Raw genomic sequence first — 13,189 nt, 5'->3', positions numbered from 1 at the left:
CATCGGATAATGACCACCGATCATTGCGGATCGATCATTCACTGTGTTTTTTTCAGATTTATCTTCACATTCAGCTCAACAAAGCATCTTCAATGAGCTATTCTTCTAGACCCTGGAGAAAATGAAACTCAATTCTCTTATCATCTCTTTCCTTTGCATTGCGACGAGTGCGCTTTGCATGTCCTCAGACCTTGATAAGTACGAGAAATACAAATCAATCTCTCGTGTCGCGCCAATTGAATTGACAGATGTTACGTATGATGACTTGACCTCGAAGCCTCGCGACTTTCACGTCGCGGTTCTTCTGACAGCTACTGATGCTCGTTATGGTTGCGTCCTATGTCGCGAGTTCCAGCCGGAGTGGGACCTCATTGCACGGAGTTGGAATAAGGGCTCTAAGTCAGACGATCTTAAGTTGCTCCTCGCTACTCTGGATTTCAGTAATGGCAAGGAGATCTTCCAGAAGGTATAAGAAGAATTTTTCCTGAAGCCCCTGAGCTTGTTCAGCTAATCCAACGAGGTATCAGCTGATGCTTCAAACTGCGCCCGTCCTTCTCTTGTTTCCTCCCACCGTCGGCCCCTTTGCCAAGGTTGACAATGCCCCCGTAAGATTCGACTTCAGTGGGTAAGGGTCTCTTGGGTCTGCCACACGAGTTCTCTGTGTTAATGAAAGACGTCTAGCCCAATATCTGCCGACCAACTCTACACATGGATCAGCCGACATCTTCCGGAAGGCTCAAAACCCCCTCTCGTCCGCCCAATCAATTACATGCGAATTATCTCTGCAATCACCATCCTCATGGGTGTGATAACTTTGTTCACGGTTTTGTCTCCGTACGCCATGCCAATCATAAGAAACCGAAATTTGTGGGCCGGTTTTAGCCTGATTGCTATCTTGCTGTTCACCAGTGGCCACATGTTCAATCATATCCGCAAAGTACCTTACGTCGTAGGTGATGGCAAGGGAGGTATTAGTTATTTCGCTGGTGGATTCTCTAACCAATTCGGCATGGAAACGCAAATTGTCGCTGCCATTTGTAAGTCATTCACATTTTGGAGACAGGTCCATGTCCACACACATACTGATGATTCACTGTGGTTACAGACGCTGTTCTATCATTTGCGGCGATTGCTCTTTCCATGAAGGTCCCTCGCATGGCAGACAAGAAGGCACAGCAACTGGCCGTCGTAATCTGGGCAGGCGTACTGCTCTGTATGTACAGCTTCCTCCTCAACGTCTTCAAGACGAAAAATGGCGGATATCCTTTCTACCTTCCCCCTTTTTAATTTTCCGACATCACCAGCCTGGGTCCAATGATCCTAGTCCTTTCACCCATTGGTGCGATATTCTTGAAGCAGAAGAGCCTGATTCAGGTGTAGTAAGTCACCTGCGGAAGCATTCTTCGGTGGATGGATTGTTGAGATCGACTTTCTCCTTGATGGTGTTTCCGGATATTGAACGCTTATCTACTTTGCATCAGCCTGCACTGCGACTACTCGAAGGAGCTCGTGGCTTTCCCCCCTCAGAAAAACATCTTAGCGACCTTAGTCTTCACAATCAGGGTACCATTCTTATGCAGAAGAGTCTGCTTTTTTGATGAGAGAGGAAAAGACCATTCAATGGATAGATGACATGATAGCCTGCAAAATGAAGTAATAATCCTAGAACGCAAGAGAAGCAAAAGGTCTCGAATCCGCGCAGTCACAAAGATCTATTCAGTAAGTACTCCGTACATTGGTACATACACTAGGAGCTTTTTCATCTTCATTTAAGGCCAGGGAAATACTGGAAGAATTCATATCATAAAATGTGTAGGGTAGAGTGTTTGCAGTCATGATGTCTACAGGCTCCTATGGATATGCGGACCCGGTGTGGTTCACTCACACTACTTCTGCGGCTGCGGCTAGATAGAGGACATATGTGGTGGTCAAAATCGCGCTACCTCTTATCTTGGTTCTGCTCAAGCACCACACGTGCCTGAAGAAGGCATAAGCCCGCAGTTTTTGTCTTAGGTCATACTTGTATATCTCACGATTGAGTTTCAACCTTCGTCATCCGCACAATCGATCGGTCCCGGCTCGATATAACACTTCCAGGTCGAAAAAGCTCATCTGAGACGTGCAGAAAGCATGCCATCATGTCCAAGCCGGATAGACCTCACACTAGAAGAGCTTTGGCATCATCAGTGTCGGGGACTACACTTTTGGTCATGATCCAGTTGGTTTCGCGGCTGTTCACCTTTGTTGCGAATCAATTGGTCCTGAGGAACCTATCACCGGCGACTCTGGGAGTAGCAACTCAACTCGAGTTGTTCATGGTTACGATTTTATACTTCTCTCGGGAGGCCATCAGATTAGCCATTCAGAGACAGCCTCTGGATTCGCTTTCATTCCCCGACATCAACAGACAAGAGAAGTCGCGCATGGCTTGCGACAAGGAAATCGAAGCTCAATCTATGGCAACTCAATCAATAGTGAACATGTCCTATCTCAGCCTTGGGATTGGAATCGCGTTGGCTATCTTGTTCGGTACTTCCTACATACAATTTGCTGCTGAGCAGGTTGCTCAAACGTCTTTCTATCACAGCAGTGTGGCTATCGTCTGTCTCGCGTCGATCTTAGAGCTATGCACTGAACCTTTCTTTGCTGTAGTCCAGAGATATACGCTCTACAAGACTAGGGCAACCGTTGAAATGGCAGCGGCATTTGTAAAGAGTCTAACAATGTGTGGTCTATTTATCTGGGCGTCTTGGAATGGAAACAATGTCGGTATACTTCCGTTTGCACTCGGTCATCTGTCTTATGCCTTGGTGCTTCTCTGCGGCTACTCTGCAGCTCTGTCAAACGCGACGAGCGGATGGCAGCATTTCTCGTTTCTGCCCAGTCGCATTAGAACAAGGTATGTGGAGGCGATTCTTATCAAATAGGACTCAGCCATGATAACAGGTCCAAGGGATAAGTCCGTTTATTTCGTGGGCATGTTCTCGTCGCAGTTGATCTCTCTATCTACAAATCTCTTCTTCCAATCGGTGGTCAAGCATTTGCTCACTCAAGGGGACGCCATGATGCTTGCCGCAATGTCAAGTTTGGAAGATCAAGGTATATATTTCCTCGCTTCTAATTATGGGGGTCTTATAGCTCGCATCCTTTTCCAGCCAATTGAGGAGAGTTCTCGCACCCTTTTTTCGTCACTGCTGGGTCTAAGTGACTCAAACGGAGATGAATCGAGCAACATCGAGGCTGCTAAAACGCATCTTACCGATGTCATGAAAGCGTACGGAATTCTCTCTGCTCTCATCTTTCCTTTGAGCCCCGTCATAATCAAGCAGATACTTCACCTATTAGGTGGTACAGAATGGGCTGGTTTTGAAGTCTATCGCCTACTTTCTCTTTATTGCTTCTATATACCTTTCTTGGCATTCAATGGCATAACAGAGGCCTTTGTCTCGTCCGCTGCTAATGGTTCGGAGCTTCGATCACAGACGGGCTGGATGGGAGCTTTCTCCGTGTGCTTTGCGTTAGCAGCCTACCTTTTCTTGAGAGTTGGCGACCTCGGCGCTCGTGGCTTAGTGTACGCCAATATAGTCAACATGGCAGTGCGCATATTTTGGAGTCTAACTTTCATACGGAAGTATATGCACCATCATGGCAACGACATAACGTTGACCGAGTTCGGCTTACGTCCTCATACCTATATTGTTGGCTTTCTAATGACCACAATCACAGTACTCAGGCCAGAGCTGTTCCACAGAGGTTTTCTTGGTCTAGTACAGGCGGCAGTTTTTTGCGCCTTCTACGCCCTTCTAGCGTGAGTTACTCGTTGGACACGATCTGAATGAGCCCTAACAGCCCTCTATGATAGTCTATATTTCGAGAGAACATATCTGAGGAAATTGTACACCCGAGCTTGTCAAACCTGGAAGCAGGACACCTCACCCCGCAAGACGAAGTAATACGAGTTCACTCGTCAAAAACAATCTTTGTCGATGACTTGCTGGTATCCACATCCTTGAAGAATGCACCGTACGCACCATGCTGCTTCTTCTTCACGGTTGTTCCAAACTTTAGCAAAGCGTCCGGTACTTCTTGTTTAGCTGCTCTCAGAACGTTTATCAACCTGTGATTAATTAGTAAGATGGCTACATTAGCAGCCTACTCAAATACATAGGCTGGGTGACGGTTTTGAGAACTTACGCGCCAGACTGGGCTTTATCAGTTTCTGTGAAGAGAGTAATGGCATGGCCATCAGCTCCGGCACGCCCGGTTCTATTCAAACTCGAATTAACCACATTTCAGCCGAGAGGGAGTATAATTCCTTACCTTCCAATTCGATGTACGTAGTCCTCGACCGTTAGAGGAAAAGTGACATTGATAACCAATTTGACTGACGGTATGTCAAGACCACGAGCTGCCACATCGGTGGCAACAAGTACAGTAGCCGCCCCGGTTTTGAATGCCTCCAGACTTTTAAATCTTTCGTGCTGGTTCAAGTCTCCATGTATCCCTGCGACTTTGAAATTCTTGTTTCTCAAAAGTCTCTCGACCCGAACTGCTTCCTTCTTGTACAAGCAAAAGACTAGAACCTTATCGGAAACTGCTGCGCCTCGCTGAGAGCGACTGAGCAACTGCACAAGTCTAGACTCTTTCTCCTGAGGCTTCACAACCTCGACCACCTGTTTAATCCTTGTATTGGCACGCGGATCGGCGGAAGGATCACCACCAATGGTGACAGTCACAGCTGAAGTCATGAAAGTAGCCGCCAGGTCTCTGACGCTCGGAGGCCAAGTTGCAGTGAACATAACGGTTTGGCGTTTTGAATCTGGTGTGGAGCGGATGATGTCTTTTATATCCTGTTCGAAACCCTTGTCCAGCATGCGATCTGCCTCGTCCAAGACCAGATATTGGACCTTTCCGAGATCCACGGAGCCATCGTTTTGAAGATCTTTTAGTCTACCAGGGGTGGCAACAACGATAGCTGCAGTTTTGAGGGCCTCGCGCTGTTCGTCTTTCTTCACACCCCCATAAATACATGCTACTCTGATGTCCACAGAGGCTCCGAATTTCGAGACCTGATCATATATCTGCATTGCAAGCTCCCTGGTTGGTGAAATGATGACCGCTGCAGGTCGTGCATGTTTTCGCTTGACCTTTCCTGAATCCAGAATTTTCTTGATACATGGCAAGCCGAAAGCCAAAGTCTTCCCGCTTCCAGTCTCTGCAATACCTATGACATCCCGACCGGCGAATAGTAGGGGCCATGTTGCAGATTGAATAGGTGTCGGAGATGAGAAAGAGCTCAATGGGTCATAAATCTTGCTGGAGCTGCTAGGGAGGTGAGAAAATGAAATTATGGGGCGAAGAGCCGGTGCTTCCGAGGGATCTGTCACTTTAATGCAATGCTTCGCGAGAAACTGGTCTATCTCAGTCTGAGAAAGATCACCTAGGGCTGGTGACTGGACGTAGGTAACATCTGGCATAGGATCAAGTTCATTTCTAATAGCTTCGGCAGATGAGACCTTCGACTCGTCTCCATTTCTTTCATTCTTGGATCTCTTCTTGGGCCGGTAATCGCCACCTTCGTTGTGGACACGCTTGGTCATGATCACTTTCTGTTCCGGCCTTTCTTCAGTTTCCGAAACCTGCGAATGAGAAAAGACCAAATAGATAATCGATAAATATGGGAGATAAAAGACAAAATCTCACAAGAGTGAGAAATGTAAACTGTGCAGAATCGTATAATGTGTAAAGAGATGCTGTCGGGGGGAGAGAGAAAAATATGGGAGTGCCAGTACGGAGTAAAATTGTGACAATTTTATTCTGCCGATCGACGCCGCCAATATAAATGTTACTCCACCTCTACATACTACTACTGCTACAAGAACTCAATTATATGACTGGACTAGATAGTCCACTAACCAAAGACTGCTGTAATTCCCGTCATATTGTAAGGGAAAACATCAAAGAAATAGAGCAGGTCATTATGGGCAAGCTCCCAAACTGACAAAGACTATATTCCTGGTGTGGAGTACAAGGCTGATCGTTATGAAAAATCACCTAGGAATGGCAGCTTGGGTACCTAAATAACGTAGCTTGGTTCAATTTCATACCCCTCGTATGCGTTGCCCTTCCCAATGACCCAAGGAGGGCATATGTGATTTGCGAGACCTTGCAAACCTCTAACCAGGGAGTCGAGTCATAATCTTTGAGATTAAGGCGGAACGACGTTATACACTTATGCATAAGGCTGAAATTGTGCACGTAACACGTATAGCCCCGGAAGGATCGAACTTGGCCAGGAAAGGCAAATTCACAATCAATCGAAGGACTGTCAAGAAAGGCTATATGAATTGATCAGATCCGTGAGACGAGATGCTTCCTCCGAGTAGTTGACAGGTTTGACCGTCGATACTTGATAGCGGATGCTAATTAAAAGGTCATTAGCGGTAGGTTCATTCTTGGTAACCCCCAATAGCAGATGCTTACCGTTGCTGATCTCCGAAATGATCAAGCTTAGCCCGACATCTGAAGTTCCAAGTTCGGCAATTAGCTTCCTGGAAGATGTCTCCAGCAGCCTTTTCTCCATTTTGGCGAAGATCCATCAACTGATCCGCAGACGTGCCCATTAACTGCCTCCCAACCTCATCAAAGCAGCTGAGCCAGAGCTGGCCAGTATGGTCGCTGACATTGATGAGCATGATGTAGCGATACTCTGGACGTGGGTGAGTTTTATCACAGCTTTCGCACCGCCATTGGCCGGGGTCAAGTTCTGTCACTTTTTTGTTGCACCCTTCGGAGAGGCAAGCAGGGTAGCACATGTTGTCTTGCTTTATGTAAATAACAGTCCCTTTCAGCGAGAAGTAGACTGCATCTTCTGACATCCCGAGTTGTTCCTCGCGTATTTGTGCGATTGTTTTCAAGCGATCCAATCTCATTGCAGACGAGGATGCATTGGACATTGCGGCATGTGACGTGAATGTCTCGTGCCTGCCTTGAGCATCATACCAACCCTTAAGACGGTGAGCTTCTTCTATGTCAGGGTCGACAGTCATTGAGCCAGAACTCAACAGACTCAGACTTCGTCCTCCAAAATCTGAGACTTTGACGCCCTTGAAAGCAATCACAGACTCGGGCATGACATTGAAATTCAATGCTGTGGAGCCCCAGATGGTTAGACGAACAGAAAAACCTGAGCTATCGACCAAGGTAAGCTCTCGCTTGTCATAGGGCTTGCTCGTCGCCTTCGATACGATTTGAGTAGTCTCCCCGACTTCTTTCAGCACCCCAATGATGTCAATGGTGGTATCCTTCTCAACGGACTGTAGATCCCCCACGGTGGTGAAATTGAACCGCACTTGCGGAACATCGCTCTGATCCTCTGCCTAGACCAAAAATATAAGCCCATCTGATGCAACTGCGCTTAAGAAATTTACTGACCTTTTCCACAACTGTATCTTTTTCAAAAGTGAGTTCGTAGTCATTGTTCAGATTGGTAAACTGCTTCTTGGCAATCTGAACCCGGCAGGGGCTCGATATATAGTACACGCTTCCTTCCTGGAAAACATCATAGAGCAGGTCGCACTGCTCGTTGAATCCAGTGGCACGGATTTCACCACTATCATCGAGTAAGTTGACGCTAAATAGCCTACCCTCTGAGTTTCTGTTGTGCCAGGTTTTGATTGTTGATTTGCTCGTACAACGCGCCTTAATCGTCCATTTATGTGAATAAGGAGAGATAGCTTCGATTGGATAGATGGTCGCATGGCTCGATGTCAAAGAGGAACGTGTAGGCTGTACGCGAGGCTCCCCTCGCTGATTTTGAACCTTGGAGCCATAGAATCCACTGCTGGAGATTGTGGTGGGTTGAGGTTTTTCATCCTCTTCCGCCTTGTTTTCCAATGGTTTTGGTTCTCCAATTTTCTCTGCTTCGCCGAGTTCCTGCAAGACTTCGAGATCCAATATTATGAGAATCCTATGATGATATTAGTCGAGTATGTAATTTGGGGTTTCCGGATCCAAAACTTTTTCCCCTTGACGGAATTTGCTTGAAATGACTTCAAACGAACGAAACACCCCTTCCTGAGCATTCCACTCGTTACGAACGGATTCGCCTCTGCCATCCATCGTATTAATTAGTACTTAGATGACAATTCATCACCGGTTCTCTCTACTCACGGGTTGCAAGCATGGTCTGAACATAATTCGAGATATCACTGAACACGGCTCTGTACCGCTCTGGATGGTTCGGTTGAGGAGGCAAGGGCTTAATCTGAACACACTGAACGATGGGTTCATTGATCTGGGGTTTGGTTTCATCGAAGATGGCACTACAAACCTATCAGTAAATCCTTGCCGTACCTGACATGCCAACAGAGGGAATGAGAAAGAATGGTCTGCTGGCAGGGATAAGAAAAAAGAGCTCGCGTATACCTGAGTGCCCCGACTGAGATTTGGGATGCTGCATCGAGAGCCATAGCGCAAGCAATTGCTGCTGGATTGCTCGTAACCGGATGTTAAAATGAGAATAGTGGAAAATATGTGTAAATTATTTTAGTAGCTGGCTTGTGCATGAAACAAAAGCAGGTATTCAAGTACTAGGCCACTTTTGAACCTACTCTGTGGTATTCACTTGTGCTGAAGCTGATGCCAGAAGAAGTATGAAGATGTTGAAGATATGAGTGAAAACACTTAGGCAATAGACATTGGTTCAACGCGTGTCATTTCGTGTGTAAAACATCCCTGACGCGTTGAGTGGCGAGGCGTTATGCCCCAATTCATTCCCCTCTCTGATAGGACCCGCTGTAGCCTTGGTAGCTGGTACTAGTACATACCTTAAGCCAGTTGGTGCAAGGTACAAGGTATTCACACAATCAGCATTTAAGGTAATATTAGGTATTAATTACCCGAGTTGCAGCTAACCTACCTTAGCATTTAGCAATGGTTACCTACACTACCTAGGCATCTGCCTTCTCTATTTCTTTTAAGGTACATTCTCTATGGAGCTCACTGAAAGGCAGAAGTTTATTAGTTTCCAGTTAAATCTATATATGAAATGGTCAGCTAAGATTACTAGCATTTAGCAGTCCTTTTTCAGACAATAATCAATGAAATCAATGTAAAAGTTTTAATATTCTTTAAATATCCTTGAGACATACAAAGAATGAATGGGATCACTCTCCAGAATATTGAAGACCACAAGCTTGGAGTAAGAAACGATTAAAATAGGGAATTTTTTTAAAGATCAACTGGATTAGGATAATGATTAGCTGATCTAGGACAAGCCTGCCAGGGACAAAATAATCATAAACTGTCTAGCACCAATAATTCAACTTTATCATTATTATTATGATCATTAGTAAGGTAGTGGCGTGTTGATTGTTTAATTGATCAGGCTACCCCACACCTTGATAAGAATGCTGCAAGGTGGCGCTCGGAGGTAAAGTACATAGTCGTCTGTTAGATCCCCTCACGTCACTGCTCACTAATCTACACACTTTTCACCAAACCAATAAAAAAGCACAATTTGTTCTACATCTTGCTATAAATTCATCAGAAGTCAGTTGCTCGCTCCTCTTGACTTGATGATTCGTCAATTATAGCTAATGTCGATCGAGTAAAGATTATTATCGGAGACAGAGAATGGGTCATTGCCTTCATACCGACTCGCAAGGTAAGTACATAAAGTCCAGATTCTAGCCAACTACTAATTCAGACTCTGAAAGCTTTGCGGCCGCCATCTGAATCCCAAGCTGTCTATCGCGAAGATTGTACACAATGTTTTGACTCTGTGGTTCGTCGCTTGTTTCATTCTTGGCATCTTCAGCAAGGGCTAATCTTACTAAGGATGATGAAACTGGCCTAAATGTATGCCTCTTTTGTTTCAACGGCGGTTGTACAGGAGATCGAAACCATGCCATGCTTCATTACAAGCGGTTTGGCCATCCTTTAGCACTGAACATCAAGAGGTCGCGAAAGAAGATACAGGTACGTTCAGGTCATGCCTACTCGCAATGCGTACAATGTTCAGTGTCATGGTAACATAGGATAATAGCGTGGCGAACCTCCACACAAAGTCTCAAAGCTCGCGATTGCTGCAGAGACGGATGAAGATCGCTACGACACAGCAATACGAGTCATTTGTTATGAGTGCCGCTTGGATGACATTGATGCATCCAGTGGCAACCTTGCAGTCGTGGTAGATGGGGTAATGAAGGCCATGACTTTCTCTAAGAGAGAAGAGATCAAAGCCTGGGAGCAAGAGTTCGTCCCATGCGAGCATACGCTTTGCTTGGTACAACAAAAACCTAAGCAGATAGAGTCTCAAGGTACGTTTGTCCTCGCGGGCCCAATTTGCTGCTAACCAAGATACGCAGAGCTGAGTCAGTGCACCATGTGTACTCTGAAAGAGAACCTCTGGCTTTGTTTAGAATGTGGTAACCTTGGTTGCGGACGCAGCCAGTTCGGGGGGCTGGGAGGAAATTCACACGCGCTTGCGCATTCTGACTCGACTTCCCATGCTGTCGCCGTCAAGCTTGGCTCAATAACTGCTGATGGTAGTGCGGATATTTACTGCTACAAGTGCAATGAAGAAAGGACAGACCCGGACCTTGCTGCTCATCTTGCTCATTGGGGAATCAATTTGAGCGCGCGCGAAAAAACAGAGAAAAGTCTCATGGAGATGCAAGTTGAACATAACATGAGATGGGAGTTCTCAACCACATCTGCAGATGGTCACGAACTGACCCCGATATTCGGTCCTGGGTTTACGGGTTTGTCCAATCTAGGAAATAGCTGCTATCTTTCGAGCGTGGTACAATGCCTCTTTTCCTCGCCGGAGGTCCAAAGGAGATACCATCATAGCAACGAAGAGCCACCTTTATCTCAACAACCTGCTCAGGACTTCGAGACGCAGATGAGAAAGCTCGCTGATGGCGTTCTTTCTGGGCGTTACTCAAAGCCCAATGCAGATGTGGTTGCCTCGCCTGATTCTCCCGAGGTTCCCCATCAAAAAGGGTTAGCGCCAACAATGTTCAAATATCTTATCGGTCGTGGTCATGAAGAGTTCTCAACCATGAGACAACAAGATGCATTTGAATTCCTACTCCACTTGTTCAAGCTAATTCAACGCTCCCAAAGCCCCGAGGGCGGAGGCAATCCCATTGAAAGTTTTCGGTTCGCTGTCGAGCAGCGTCTGCAGTGTCTGTCCTGCAAAGGAGTTCGTTACAGAATAGATGAGCAAGATAATGTCTCTATTCCTGTTCCCGTGCGTCGACAGCTGAGCACTGATAGCACGGACCCATCTGCGGAGTTCGAATCAGTGACTCTCTATGATTGTCTTGACGTTTTCACTGCTGAAGAGATGGTTGAGCTCAGCTGTCCCTCCTGTGGAAGCAGCGATGGGTTTTCGAAGCGTTCCTCATTCAGGACATTGCCGCAGGAATTAGTGCTTAATGCCCGACGATTCGAAGTCGTTAATTGGGTTCCGAGAAAATTGGATATCCCAGTGGATGTCAGCGACGAACCAGTGGATTTCAGCCCGTATGTTGGCTCCATGAAGGAAGAAGGCGAAAATCTCCTACCGGAAGACAATCAATCCGACGGTGGGTTTTCACCTGATCAGAACATCTTAAACCAGCTTCTCGCTATGGGCTTTCCCAGAATTAGGTGTGAGAAGGCGCTACATGCGACCGGCAATTCAGATACCGAAGCTGCCATGAACTGGCTGTTCTCTCATATGGACGACCCAGATATCGATGTACCGCTTGTGGGCAGCCTGGCCACCAGCCCCGCTAACATGGCCCTACAGGATCCTTTGAAGGTAGCTCAACTGAATGAGATGGGTATTGATGAGCATCGAGCCAAAAGAGCGCTGGCTGCGACAGGAGGGGACGTGGATCGAGCTCTCGATTGGGTGTTTAGTCACCCAGATGAGATGCCTGAATATGAAGGTGGTGATTGTGACTCTGGTTCCCAGCTTCATGGTAATAGTAAGATTCCTGGGTTTCATGAAACCCCGGCTAGATACCAACTTCGGGCCATTGTTTGCCACAAAGGTTCATCAGTACACGCTGGGTGAGTCGGAGATCTTATTTTATCAGATTTATCAAATTGCCAACTGATGAGCAAACAGACATTATGTTGCATTTGTACGGAAGACGCTGCCGGGCCAGGATAATCCTTCCTGGGTTATGTTCAATGATGAGAAGGTGGTGAGAGTCGATGACATTCAGGATATGAAGAGGTTTGCCTATCTATACTTCTTCTCTCGAGTTGAAGCTTGACGAGATCGTTGGCCATATGTCTATCCAGATCAAGTAATATGGGATCTATTGATAGGAAAAAATGACTAATGTACCATGTCATGTTCATAGTGAGTGTCTTCCATATGTACTGATGGGGAGGTTTCATGGTCTAGTATATCTCACTAGATTATTGCAGTTGGTATGGGGACTATTAATTTAAAGAGCATTCCAAACTAATAAGATTAAATCTACTATATTCTGGTAATATAACTTATTAACTAAGGTATTAGAGTTATCATTCATTTAGTAGATCTATCCCTCCTAATAAACACCACCTAGTGCATACCATAATTAGTAGGTGCTGGTAGCGCATGCTATACATGGGATGGTATACTCAGGGGAAGATAGTTATTAATTCTCTCTTACTAACTATTAAAGGTTAATAAGCAACCTTAACTATATATAATATTAGATATATTATGGTGTGTCCATAACACATCCCTATAGAGTTAAAGAAAAACTAAAAAAAAGAAAAGCTTCTAGTAATCTAGTAATAATCTAGTAAATTAAGTAAGGAGTAAAAGGAAAAATAAGTATGCATAGGAAAAGATAGGAAAGTAGACTATAAGGAAAAACTATCTAACTAAATACCATTATATTAGAAAAGTAATTAAGAAAAATCATCTAACTAAATATAAGAGACTAGATGAAGTCTAGGTAGGTTATATCTATAGCCTTAATTTCTAATAGGGCCTATATAATATACTACTTTATTTTAGGAGAGATAGCCTATTAGTTTAATAATTTTACTAAAAGAGATTATTAAAAAGTATTATTAAGGTTATAATATTATTTCTTAATATATATTAGTACTTTATATAATAAAGCTATAAAGAGTAAATCCTTAATATATATAGATACTATAGTAAGGGTATACTATAATATTATAG

The 13,189-nt window shown here is 45.1% G+C and overlaps 5 protein-coding genes across 5 annotated transcripts; 3 read left to right on the top strand and 2 right to left on the bottom strand.

Annotated features, from left to right (window-relative positions):
- Window positions 1-121: 121 nt before the first annotated feature.
- On the top strand, window positions 122-1,287 carry CDV56_101967 (OST3/OST6 family protein; the record flags this gene model as incomplete). The annotated part of the gene is made up of 4 exons (XM_026755586.1): window positions 122-466; window positions 528-625; window positions 682-1,037; window positions 1,106-1,287. 4 exons carry the CDS (start codon window positions 122-124, stop codon window positions 1,285-1,287), a joined length of 981 nt encoding a protein of 326 aa, XP_026612529.1.
- An 851-nt stretch (window positions 1,288-2,138) lies between these two features.
- On the top strand, window positions 2,139-3,812 carry CDV56_101622 (uncharacterized protein; the record flags this gene model as incomplete). The annotated part of the gene is made up of 2 exons (XM_026755241.1): window positions 2,139-2,899; window positions 2,954-3,812. The coding sequence occupies 2 exons, from the start codon at window positions 2,139-2,141 to the stop codon at window positions 3,810-3,812; spliced, it is 1,620 nt and encodes a 539-aa protein (XP_026612528.1).
- Window positions 3,813-3,960: 148 nt separating this feature from the next.
- Window positions 3,961-5,600, bottom strand: dbp3 (RNA-dependent ATPase DBP3; the record flags this gene model as incomplete). The annotated part of the gene is made up of 3 exons (XM_026754978.1): window positions 3,961-4,117; window positions 4,195-4,266; window positions 4,321-5,600. The coding sequence occupies 3 exons, from the start codon at window positions 5,598-5,600 to the stop codon at window positions 3,961-3,963; spliced, it is 1,509 nt and encodes a 502-aa protein (XP_026612527.1).
- A 728-nt stretch (window positions 5,601-6,328) lies between these two features.
- On the bottom strand, window positions 6,329-8,471 carry CDV56_100918 (replication factor A subunit protein RFA1; the record flags this gene model as incomplete). The annotated part of the gene is made up of 6 exons (XM_026754537.1): window positions 6,329-6,422; window positions 6,484-7,379; window positions 7,435-7,969; window positions 8,020-8,110; window positions 8,173-8,324; window positions 8,428-8,471. The coding sequence occupies 6 exons, from the start codon at window positions 8,469-8,471 to the stop codon at window positions 6,329-6,331; spliced, it is 1,812 nt and encodes a 603-aa protein (XP_026612526.1).
- Window positions 8,472-9,912: 1,441 nt separating this feature from the next.
- On the top strand, window positions 9,913-12,238 carry CDV56_100309 (ubiquitin-specific protease UBP14; the record flags this gene model as incomplete). Its single annotated transcript, XM_026753928.1, has 4 exons — window positions 9,913-9,981; window positions 10,049-10,322; window positions 10,371-12,069; window positions 12,128-12,238. Coding segments are annotated over 4 exons (2,153 nt in total), but the record flags the coding sequence as incomplete, so codon positions are not given.
- Between the last annotated feature and the right edge of the window lie 951 nt (window positions 12,239-13,189).

The sequence above is a fragment of the Aspergillus thermomutatus genome, assembly GCF_002237265.1.
Source record: "Aspergillus thermomutatus strain HMR AF 39 chromosome Unknown NODE_168, whole genome shotgun sequence".
NCBI lineage: Eukaryota > Fungi > Ascomycota > Eurotiomycetes > Eurotiales > Aspergillaceae > Aspergillus > Aspergillus thermomutatus.
Note: the sequence above shows the minus strand (reverse complement) of the source record. Positions and strands in the feature narration are given on the sequence as shown.